General features: G+C 43.7%; 1 protein-coding gene across 2 annotated transcripts; it reads right to left on the bottom strand.

Moving 5' to 3' along the window:
- Positions 1-344: 344 nt before the first annotated feature.
- Positions 345-12,204, bottom strand: arhgap30 (Rho GTPase activating protein 30). Of its 2 annotated transcripts, none has more exons than XM_034104692.2 (14): positions 12,099-12,204; positions 11,140-11,578; positions 10,317-10,419; positions 9,962-10,106; positions 9,665-9,747; positions 8,893-9,000; positions 8,472-8,590; positions 8,184-8,346; positions 7,896-7,993; positions 7,316-7,387; positions 5,961-6,701; positions 5,683-5,885; positions 3,621-4,165; positions 345-2,952 (listed from the first exon to the last, which is right to left on the bottom strand). In XM_034104692.2, exons 2-14 carry the CDS (start codon positions 11,225-11,227, stop codon positions 1,593-1,595), a joined length of 3,828 nt encoding a protein of 1,275 aa, XP_033960583.1. In that variant the 5' UTR covers positions 11,228-11,578; positions 12,099-12,204; the 3' UTR covers positions 345-1,592. The 2 variants fall into 2 exon arrangements, with proteins under 2 accessions (XP_033960583.1, XP_033960585.1); XM_034104694.2 differs by having other exon boundaries at positions 5,683-5,867.
- Positions 12,205-12,716: the final 512 nt, after the last annotated feature.

Raw genomic sequence — 12,716 nt, 5'->3', positions numbered from 1 at the left:
AAATATATACATAGAGAAACATTTAAATAAAAGGGACCATTATTAACTTGCATTGACTTTAAAAATCCTAAACCAGAAAATAATTGTCAATTCAAAGTTTAATTTTGTAGCTATCTGGATATCCTGAAAAGTAGACATAGCCACGCTATATATTTGTATAAGTGTTTTACTTTAACCCTAAACCGGAATTAGTTACCTAATAATACTACTAATACATGACAATGTGATCTGAAGTTTTCTACAGATGCAAGAAAATCCCTGTAATATATTAATCATACCTCGACTGTACATTATTTAAATAAGTGACACTTTGAATAATAATAATAATAATGACAGACAGAATCTTAGAAACTATTATCTTTATTCACATAATCCCTAACAATGTATTTAGCAGACATTATAACGTTCACGAATTATACATTCACTCTTCCAAATGTACAATTTAACCATATACTTGCAAACCGTTCATTTACTCTATACAATGTATAATTGGACGACAACTGCAAACAAAGAGTGAGCTTTATTTATTCTCTTTCTTTTCTACTTCTACATTTTAACTAGATAAGCTGCAATGTTGTGCATGTAATATGTTAACATGTTTCAGCAGCACAATTTTAATGTAATCTCTGTGTTTGCTTTTGACAATGTAATTACCTTTGTTGCATATCATCCCCATTTCTTAAAGTGGACCTATCATGCTATATTGGAAACATATATTGTAGGGCCATACCTATACAAAACATGTCTGTGAAGTTGTTTGCTTAAAATACCAAACAGATCACCCATTGTAGCCATGCCTCATACTGCTCATACCCCTCTTTTGCAGCCCTGTTAGAGAAACGGAGATTTTGGGTCCTTAGCTTGAAGAAGAAAAAAAAGAGGAGGCGGAGCTAATGCCTGATCAGAATTCTACCGGAGATAAAGTTAAATTCTGCTGTGATAAAACGCCATCCTGTCTAAACCACATCAAAAATTATTTCTGAAACAGTATGGAGCTCAAATGCCTTTTCTCTTGCGGGTTTATCACAAGGTGAGTTCCTTTTTTTATTTCCTGCTTTGTAAACACATGTGCTCTACAATACAGGTTAGCTCTGAGTGTTAGCGAGGCTTGCTAATGTAAACAAAGATGAGATTACATCTAAAAACACGTCAGGCATTGTTTCTGATAGCAATTTTCTGTGGGTCCGCCGCCGATTTGACATCATATCGGCAGCAAATCTGTATCCGCTCGTTGTACCCCTGTTTTAAAAGATTTGGGTACGGAGGAAAAGAGAGAGGGTTTTATTTTCTGACGTTGCGTGAGTTCCCCGCACCGGGGACACACATTTATGTATAAAAGACATCACAAAGTGCATTTTGCATGATAGGTCCCCTTTAACTCCCTGAAAATCCTCCTCTGAAAAAGATCCTGTAGCCTATATATTTCTAAAAACCTACAAGTTCCTGCCTGCCTATCAAGTGTGTGGTAGAAAAAACACAAAAACACCCTTAAGTAGCTTTGCATCTGCGGCAATACCTCCACTCAAAATAATACAGCCATATATGCTACACGTAGAAAAATAGTTTGTACAGTACAACACAAAAGAGACACTTTACTGGACCTCATTTCCCCAATCCTTCTGCCTCTCCTTCTCGCACTCTTTCTCTTTTCCTCGCCTCATGGTCGCAATAGCAACAGCCTCATCGAAACACATGCTGAGAGGACTGTTCCTACTTTCATCCCCTTCCATCCTCTTCTCCCTCTCTTGTGTTGTCTTCTCTCTTGTCTCTTCCTCTCCGTCTCGTGCGCCGTCCTGCTCCGATGCGACTCTGGATGCGTTTTCTCTCTCTCTGTCGGCGTCTCTTTTCTCTCGCTGCTGCTGCTGCTGCTGCTGCCGGATGTTCAGCGCGGTGAACCTGCAGTGCTGAGGCTTCGGAGGCACCACCGGCACCGCTTTCACTTGGAAAACCTTCGGATTTTTAGAGATGACAATCTTCCGTCCGACGCCTCCTAAGCTGCCGTCCCCGTCCTCACCCTTTCTGCCCTCTCGACTCGCCTCCCCATCGCACTTAAGCGCCTTTAGATGTTTATCTATGCATAGTTGCACTTGACGTTGCTCATCAGCTTTGTCATTGTTCTCTTTCGAAGTGACTTCTTCCCCGTCACGATGCTGATCTTCGGCAGTGATGGCGCGCTTCCCTTGAATCCCTTCTTCTGGTTCACTTGTCTTCGGTACCTTTGTCTCTTCTTCCTCCATCTCTTGCTGCACTTCTGTGTCTGGGAGGTTTTCTTCAATCGTCTCCATTGATTCCTCAACTTCCTCTACTCTGACTTCTGTCTTGTTTGTCTCTACTTCCTCAACTTCCACCATTTCCTCTTCCTCTTCTTCAACATCTTCCGTCACATCCCCAGAAACACTCTCTCGGTCATCCTTCTCGTCCACCTGTGTACTCTCCTCATCCTCTATCACTTCACATATAACATCCTCAAGTTCAGCCCATATGTCGCGGCTTGTCCTACAGACATCACGTTCTTGCTCTGTGTCACCTCCCTGCGGCTTCTCTTCAAGTATTTCCTCAACTTCATTGCCTGTCTCAGGGGTTCCTGCCGCCATGTTCTCATCACTTTCTTTTATTTCCATTACTATATCTTCCCCTTCACTCTCTAGTTCTTTGAATACCTCTCTTTCCTCTCCCTCTTCATTGTCTCTCTTCTTCGTTGGTGGATCTGTTAGTGGAAAGTCTCTGATCTCCTCTAAGCAAGCGTCACCAGCTTCTTCCTGCGTGGCATTAACCACTTCGTGACTAGGTGGAGAATCGCTGGGATGATTGTCCAACATGTCCGCCTCCTCCACAAAGTCCTCATCGATGGGCGGCGGGAAGTCGTAGCAGCAGTGAGAAAATGCTTCTGGAGAGAGAGGTTCGTCTTCGTCACTCTGAGAGTCCTCCGTGACTTTTTCCTCTGTGGCTTTGCTGCAGGGGAACGAGAGACATTTCAGAAAGACGTCATTGGCTTCGAACAACTGGCCAGTGTGGCTACTTTTAAATGATTGACTTGTGTATGCCAACACTTTCAGAATGACTCTATGATTGTATCGTCTTTCAAATTATTTTTACCAATACTAACAATTTCTACTAAAGTCAATCGTTTTTGAACCCAGTTGTTTGTGTTTTATGATATTTCTGCAGATAGTAATTAATGTGTGTTTGACGGCTTATGAATTGAACTCAAATGTAAACCGTTACATAGTCTCGCCTTAAACCAGCTTTAATGCTTTTGGGGGGATTGTATTGTGTCTGAGGGGTGGCGAAATAAACTGTAATTACAACTTTGACAAGTTATCCCTTTAAAAATGCTAACTTACCAAACTGTTGTTACTTTCACTAGTCTACAGTGGGTATAGCGGAACAAGTGTACCTGCATGAATTTACTAAAAGACACTAAAATGATGTGTTATTATTATCTGAGGGTTCTTCACTACAAGCCACACCTTTTACATTACATGCAGTTATCTAACCTGTCGTATTTAAAATTGGTCAAAGCAGCTTTAAAGTCGCATTCTTTGATAAATAATTGTTCACTATCGCCTATGACTGACAGAAATGCGGTGTTCAAATATAATCAAAAGAATCAGCTTCACCTTTGCCCGTTGCTTTCCAGATGGTCTCTTCCCTGGTGATCTTCCTCGTCCTTCTCTGTCATCTCCTTTTCTTCCGGTCCATCTTTATCTCCTTCATCTTTCCCTTCTTCCGGCTCCAGAGCCACAGCAGCTGATTCTTCACATGCAGGAACCCCAAAGCACAGAGACTGGGACCCTCTGTCGGCACTGCTCTGTGATTGGTGTTCAGGAACTCCATCACCAGCCTCCTGATGATCAGCGTCTCTTTCAAAGGTCAAATCGTTTAAAAAGAATTCGGCGGGGAGGCTCTTTACGAACATGCTCTCGTCTTCGTCACTGCTGTAATCGTCGCTGTCGCACGCTGCTGCGTCCTCTTCAGAGCCGGAGTCCTCCAGCCTCAGGATGGGTGAGGTCAGGTAGGGCAGGCTGAGGGATTTAGTGCGTCGGTTGTACGAGTCGACGCTGAGCGGCCTCGTTGGTTTTAACTCTGTCTGGAGCTCTGAAGGATCCATGACTTCGTACTCATCGTCCGAGTGACCGGGAGGCTCCACGGAGAACTCGTTCACCTGAGAGGAACAACAACAAACTGGATGAGGAAAGGACTTACGAGATACAAAACTTTCCCTTTATATATTTGTTCTAAATAGTATCTTTCTATATATATATAAGAACTTTTGAAAGAACATCCATAACATTAATCTGTTTGCAACTTACAAATTATGTATCTAATGTATCATATTCCAATTACTTGTATATAGACTTTTTGCACACATACCAAATCATGGCATCACATCACCCCAGTCCTCAAAGACCTCCACTGGCTTCCTGTCTCCCGTCGCATCAACTACAAAGTTCTGGTCCTCACCTACAAAGCACTCCACCATCTGGCCCCCCCTTATCTCACAGACCTTCTCACTCCTTATGAACCCCCACGGTCCCTCAGATCCACCGCAGCCGGACTCCTATCCACTCCCACATCCACACTCTGCAGCTTTGGGGACAGAGCCTTCTCAGTGGCAGCTCCTAGGCTCTGGAAGCCCCTCCCCCAAGATCTCCGTGACTCTGAGTCCCTCACAGTCTTTCAGTCCCGCCTCAAAACACATCTACCCATAAGCCCCCCCCCCCCCACTTCCTCTTGACTGCCTTTTTATTTTGTACTTACTTGTTTGCCTGTCCTTGTTCGTCTACCCTCCCTCATACTGTAAAGCGTCTTTGAGTTGTGAAAAGCGCTATATAAATAAAATGCATTATTATTATTATTATTATTTCTATTCTATTTGTATTTACTTGCACTATTTTATCTGTTTTATTGTGTTGCACTGTTGGAGGAGCCTGTGACCTAACATTTCATTGACAAAGCTACACTGTGGCTATATGTACACATGACAATAAAAGCCTTGAATCTTGAAATCAGGTGTTTCCCACTGATGAAGATATTACAATATTAATATGTATTACATGTAACCTACTGAATGTCTGTGGGAACATCCCCAGTAAAACATCTGTATATTTATGTATTCTTTATTAAAACAATCCTTATGCAAACCGAACATTTGGTATTACTGCAGCTTCACATTAGAAGCATTTAACTGGTGTCCGCTTTTATCATAAAGTAGTCCCAGGAAATGTAATTTGGTGATCAGTGAGCTTTACACTGATGCGTTGATCAAATATGTGTCGAAAAAACACAACAGGCATTTTGGCAATTGTTTTGATCAGTTTAAAATATGTACGGCTCATCTGAACGGTCAGAAGTGTCGCAGGTTGCCTTTTCAGGAAGGCAACCAACTACTCCTGAGCTGTTTGCTGATTGGTTGCTCACAGAATGATGGAGAAAGACCAATTACTGCCAGACTTCTTCATTAAAACGATGGCATAGTTTTGGACGCCAACCTCAACGTTAGCATGGCCCTGGTTCCCTCGACACAAGGCACTGGCAGAGTGCCCTTAGAGTTTGGATAATGAGGTGACTTGGCTCACTGGATAACAAATATTAATACTTACACGTTTTGTTCAGTAAGACACTCTTCACAAATGAATACCACTTTTATACAACAAAGAACAAGTGCTCATGTTGACCCACCTGGTAGGACACACTGCAGTCCACGTGCTCCATGTTGCAGTCCATTCGGTCCAGGAACTCAAAGTTATCTTGAACGTATCCGGACATCTCGTGGTGGTCCCCGTCCTCTTGGGTTGAGTTGAGGGCGTCAGCGTCATCGAACACCCAACCGTCATCACGCTGAGGCGCCGCCACATCTTTCATCTCTGTAAATGAAGCGCGGGCTGAGATTACAATAAGACTATTAATCCTGTAGTGTTAACATACGATACTCCTCGGGGTGTCATTGGTTAAATTACCCATGTATTCATCGAGGTCATTGCCATCGTCGACGGCGTTCTCTTCCCCCGTGTTGGATGTCAGGCTTTTGGCTCGCAGCTCTTTGGACACAGCTTCCACCACCAGCTCCTCTTCCTCCTTCTCCTCTTCTTTCTTATCTTCATCCCTTCCACTTCCTATCACCATATCCCCTTCTGCTTCCATGACTTCCTCCACGTCTCTCACGGTCACTTTCCCTCTATGACTTTTCTCCTCCTCCTCCTCCTCCTCCTCCTCGACCTTTTGTCTTTCTGCCACCTTCCTCTGCTTTGCCTTGCTTTCCCTCCTCTCCACCTTCTCTCCTCCCTCCTTACCTTCCACCCTGTCCCCTCCCTCCTTATCCCTCCCTCTGTGGATGACACTGTCTCCGCCCTGTTGCAGCACCCCTAAAGCCAGGTTCGAGGTGATATGCAGGGGCACGGTCACCATGGTGGGCCCCGTGATGTGCATGGCTGCTCTCCGGCCCACTTTAGTGGAGAGTCCTGGGGACCTGGACAGGAGGGTCTCGTTCCCAGAGAAACCTTCAGGGTCCAGGCAGGTGTAGGTGCCCTGCGTGCCCGCACCCCCGCTCACCAGCCCTGTTCCCCTGCGGTAGGTCACGGCGTATTCACTCCCACCTATCGCTCCGGGGGAGGCAGGGACCTCGGAGGCAGGCTGCGGGGAAGGGGTGACGAGGGGAGACATGTGGGTGGAGGGAGGGCGCTGGCTGGGACGTCTGGACCCTGGAATAAAGCAGACGGATAAGTGACATGTCTGTTTTAAAGTTCAATCTGATCCAAAATACTTCTCCAGATCACAAACAAGTATCTTCAAACGATCCTGTCTTAAAGGATCAGGAAAACAAACTGGGAAAGTCTCTGGATAACAAACCACCTCTGGCTGGCAGAGAACTCTCTGGACTTCAAATCTCACTGTACATTTGATATATTCAGTTTAATATGTAATATTCCATCCCTCATACTTATGTATATATAATAACTTGCTTTATATTTTGTTATTGTTGATTTGTAAATCCAACATGTATATTTTCTACTTTCTTGTTTATTCCTAGTATTTTAAATATGTATTGTACAATGCCATGTCTTTTGTACTGCTGCAACACAAACATTTCCCAAATTGGGATCAATAAAGTACTTCTTATCTTATCTTATCTTATCTGTCTCTTTGTTTGTATGGTGAGCATTACAACAAAAATATATAACATGGCATTTGAAAAAGTCCAGAAAGGTCTGTATGATTATAGTAATTCCAGCATGTTTTGCTGATGATTTGAAATATATATAATTATTTCCTCATCATTCTGACAGAAATTGGGAAACGTGTGATAACAGAGTACCTTCGATTGGATAGGGCGGGTTGCTGAGCGAGTCCATGCTTCTGGCCGGTCTCAAAGCAGGCCTTTCTTTCTCTGAAACAAAAAACATTAAATACAAAAATAAATAAAAGTGGGGCTCTCCATGTTTAGAGGCTGAGTCTTTACCTCTTGCACTGGCTTTTAATACGAGTTGAACATAACATTTTTACATTTGTATGTGTTTTTATACGTTATGTTTTATCATGTTTTTAATCATTGTTTTATTATTTGACTCCCATTGTGTTATTTGATATTGTATGTATTCCCTGTACAGCACTTTGGTCAACTTAGGTTGTTTTAAATGTGCTAAATAAATAAAGATTGAGATGTACCGCACCGGCCCAGGTTTGAATCCAACCTGAGGCCCTGAAATCTTTAAAAAGTGAAGCTTCCTGTGTCCGACACATGTTGTTATGAGAGAGTAATTTACCCACGTACACATGTAAACTTCAATGAGACAGTTTAACATTTAAATACGTTATTGTAGAATATAGAGAACAAAAGAAAAAGACATTGCAATTTCTTTTAAAAGGAAATCATCCAAGGTAAGAGACCTATTTACCTTTCGTTGAGAGTTTGTGCCTCCGTCGTGGGTCTTGAAATCGTCCTCCGATGTTGAAGATGGACATCCACTTCCTGCCTTTAAGAGATCCTTTCCTCCTGAACGAAACACACAGAATGCGTTTTAAATAATCTGTTTTCTAAGATTTAATTACTCAACGAAACGTCTATCATGTTAATCATGGCAGCAAACATGTCCAGTTTCACCAGCGCACCTTTGACCTCTGTGTTAAACATGTCCTTAACCAGATCAGACATGATAACTACAGAGAGAAATGAGTGCACTCACTTGTCGGTGCCTTCGATGATAGCGTGGTAGGGTCTCATGGGTAGAGGACCATCTCCTGGGCTGATGATACCAAAGTGAGGGACAGGCCCTTTGAAAAACCCTTCGTCCTGATTGGGCAATGCTGACGGCGAGGGGAGGGACTTCCTTCTCTCACCGGATGCATCTGAATAGGGCAGGAATACGTCAGTTATCCATGAGCTCTGATTGGTTCACAGCTTCTGAATTGCCGCCCTGAATGTCTGAGTTGTTCAGCATTTCCTCGAGAGAGTAAATGAAGTGGTGTGTCACCTTCTTCAGGAAACAGCTGAGGCACGTGTGTGAGGATGAACTCCACCACGATGGACTGAACCCTGACCTCCATGAAGGCCGCTGTGCCGTTAAACCCAGACGTCTCGATGTCTTTTGACCTTAATATGGACATTGAGTGATTGGATGTGAAACATGTATCTATGTTGTAAACAGATAGATGAAAGGATGAATACATGCATGTTACCGAAAGGAGAAAGGAATGAATGCATGGAAGGATAAAGACAGAAAACAGATGTTATACAATCTTATAATATTATCAAACACATTATTTTATCCATCTATTACTTTAATGTTAATAATACATGACACACACAGCTTGTGTATTTAGAGTCAGGACATATTGTGTCTCGACAGAAAATAAACGATACATATATTATGTCATATTATAATATATGCAAACCTGAGCAGATTAGGGGCCCAGACGATGGCCAGGTTCCTGGAGTGCATGTTGGTCTCTGAGCAAAATGAGGCCATTTTGACCAGATGGCGCATCAGAAACTGCAGAGTCCTGGTGGCGAGGAAGCGACGCGTTAAACTCAACTCATATAAACTCAACTCATATAAACACCCAAAAGAGCCTTCAGAAATGTGACTTGGGCTAACAAATCTGTTTCTATGGTGATGACATTGATACAACAACAACAACAACAACAACAACAACCAACATCCTATTGTACAGAGCCTCCAGGACAAACGGGGGTCTGATACATTCTGTGTATTTCTGTGTGTGTGTGCGCGCGTGTGCGTGTGTGTGTGTGTGTGTGTGTGTGTGTGTGTGTGTGTGTGTGTGTGTGTGTGTGTGTGTGTGTGTGTGTGTGTGTGTGTGTGTGTGTGTGTGTGTGTGTGTGTGTGTGTGTGTGTGTGTGTGTGTGTGTGTGTGTGTGTGTGTGTGTGTGTGTGTGTGAGATAAAAGACGGTATAATTCCCAACCAATACACACACTTTCCTACCTGGCTTTCTATTGGTAGAGCCCTGAACATCTGTGTAAGCAGGAAATAAACAAAGAGGCATGTGGATGTTCCTATTTGACCTAATCGATGTGGACTTCGAAACGTCTATATACTACTAAATGGAAGTAAACAATAACAACGAAAGTCCCCACGTTGGTGTCGCCTGTTCCTCGTGGTGAGGATGAAAGACTGTTCCATGTCGTGTGCAGCAGAGCCCAGTACCTGTGATGAGGTTCTGGTAGTTCTTTCAGAACGTTCCTGATCTTCACCAGCCTCTCCTCCTCCAGCTGGAGCGCCACAGCCTCCTGGAACACACACATGCTTTCAAATCAAAAGTGCAATGTATCGCCTTTAACCAGCTGGAGAAATGGCACCTAGGGAAATATGGGCATTGTGATTTATACATCCCATGCTGTCTTTGAAGGAGAGGTCATTTGTACGACTGTGTCCTTGTCTAAAAGACTCAATGGACACAGAGGAAAGGGGGAAAGGAGTGTCCAATGCTTCGGAGCTACTCACAGCGAACTTGTCATACAGCTGGTATGTGAGCAGAGGGTTGGGCAGCTCCCTGAAGTAAGCTTTGGTCAGAGAGCTGACACAGTGGATGTCCTGCAGGTACAGATCCTTGTTCAGATCTGGACTCCCGTCGCTCTCAAACTCGCCCCTGGTGGTCCGCACACATACGGTCAGTTAGGAGAACATCAACACGACACACACACCTACGGTCAGTTAGGAGAACATCAACACTACACACACACCTAACTCCAACGTACACATTTACAGATATAGGTTCAAAGAGAGGCACATGCACACACACACACACACACACACACACACACACACACACACACACACACACGCACACACACACTACCTGAGTTTCTGTATGTTGGACGACACTCCCGACAGCCTGTAGATACCGTCCACGACGCCATGCTTCTCAACGAACTCACTGCAGCATTGCAAGACCTGAGGAACTGTGGGACATACGATTGGTTTCCAACGTGTTAACTTTGAACATACAAAGGTCCTTTATGTTTTACGCGACTACACCGTAGGTCACAAACACACAACACGCTTGTATTCGTGTTGTATTCTTCATGGACACCTAAGGAAGAGCACGTGAGAAGATGTGAAATCAAAGAAGCTTCAGGGATGAGATAGCGATGGTGTTTTATGGGTTGTTTCTGAAAACGCTAAATCCACACTCCTCCACATGTAGATAATCGAGTCCTAAAATGATATAAAATACATAACCTCACAAAGCTCACATAATGGCACCTGCTGCAGAGCTGGTGTGGTTAGTGCGGTGTGCTTCGAGTCCAACACATACATAATTAAAAACATTAGAAAAGTCTTTGACGAGACACAAATCATTCATACATGTTCTGAACAAGAAATGACGAGTAAAGCGTTGTCGACCATCATTCCTGTTGAACGCTTCTCTTGCAAACTGTAGGTTGACATTTAGAGGATGTGGTTTTGTAATATTCACAAAGAACACGTTGTGTAACTCACGTATGTTAGCACACATTGGAGATATCTATCCGTGTGTACACCTGTTGCTTGAAACAGGTATTGTGATTCAGATGTATTTGGTTACACATTCACGTTGTTCCTGGTGAGGTTTCGGGCACATCTGTTGCTACTTATCCACACATAAGAACATGTTAACAGGGATACAGATGTGCACTCACTCTCTTGAGAGGAGGTGGTCAGGTGCTCCAGCAGGTCGCATCCAAACACCTTGTCTTTGTTCACTCCTTTCCTCCGATGTCTCCTCATCTCGGCTGCTTCAGTTCACATTCAGACCGGCCGAGCTCTTCTTCAGTGTCTGTCTGTCCGTCCGTCTGTCTGTCTGTCCGTCTGTCTGCCCGTCTGTCTGTGTGTCTGTGTGTCTTTCTGTCTGTCTGTCCGTCTGTCCGTCTGTCCGTCTGTCCGTCTGTCTGTCTGTCTTTGTCCAACTCGGTTAACGTGACTCTGACTTAGTAGAGGCGCTGCACATCTCCCAGATCTAACCGAGCTGCTGCTTCTGTTTCCTTTGCTTCAGTGCATGTTGCTGGCTGCAGGTTGTTTCCTCTGTAGGCCGCGTTGCACTGGAGTTGATACGTTGAAGTGTTAGGACACACTTCCACCCTGCAAAAGTATAAATATAACAAGTGTCTTCGTGCAAACACCAGCTCAATTCAAACAACACACTGAACTGACTCCAAAGCATGCATATGTGGCTCTCCACTTCCCCCTGATGCGCTAGTTTTTTTTCGAATGAAAGGCCACACCCTTGCGTCTTTACTTCTCCTATTCAGTGGAGTTGGCCTCTGAATGTTTCTCTAATCACACCGTAATGTCTCTCTGTGCCGGTGGATCTGTAAACCTCCACCCTGAGCTCCAGCCGGGCGGAGGAGCTCCGTTCAGCCCGGCCGTTCCTTCCTCAGCCGCATGTCACAGCCATTGTGGCCCCTTGTTTCACGGCAGCGGAAGTCAACCACTGAACATATAGACTCACACAGACATTCAAACTCAACACCCATGCCCTCCATCTTCCTGACACCTGCCACTGCTCTACTTTTCTCCACCATCATTCTCTATATGTACACTTTTGGAAAAGAGTTTAAAATGGGATGAAATAAAGACGTTTAAAAGCCAGTGTTCCTACCTTCACTCTGCATCGGCATACAAGCTGCACAAAATGATGACGCAAGAAACCGCTATACTTCCCCTGTTAACTTCCTGAGTGTGTCTCCTTCTCTTGCGCTTTCTCTCTGTGTGGCTCACGGTTTCTCCGCCTCTGCTGATTTAGTAGGGAAATCAGTTCGCTGTATCTGTACAATGCATCTATTTCCCTTTGTGTGAAACGACCTTTGTGTGTGATTCTCACCCTGACAGCAGGAATTGGAAAGTACACACGTTTAGCCCATTTTCTTTGACTTTGTCAGTGGGAAATAAATGGTATATGACAATACCATCTACTGCAAACGTAAGCACAACACAAGACCTCAGTGAGTGTTGTAGAAGTATCACAAAGTACCACAAAGTACAGACGTACAAGTACAATTCAGCAAAGAAAAAGGAATTATCACAGAATACCATTACGTTAAAACTCAATTTCAAGTAAAAAGCTGTTGATTTAAGATTCTACTCAGCAAAAGTACACAATAATGATAAGCTCTTATATACTTTAGGTATAATTTCTGTAGTAATTGTATGGTAATGGTGTATAAGTCTCTTAAATGGTCAAGTTATCTAACTACATAAGTTAAGTAAGTAGCTGAAA

This window comes from Pseudochaenichthys georgianus, chromosome 17 (assembly GCF_902827115.2).
Source record: "Pseudochaenichthys georgianus chromosome 17, fPseGeo1.2, whole genome shotgun sequence".
Taxonomy (NCBI): Eukaryota; Metazoa; Chordata; class Actinopteri; order Perciformes; family Channichthyidae; genus Pseudochaenichthys; species Pseudochaenichthys georgianus.
This window is presented reverse-complemented; position numbering and strand designations above follow the sequence as displayed.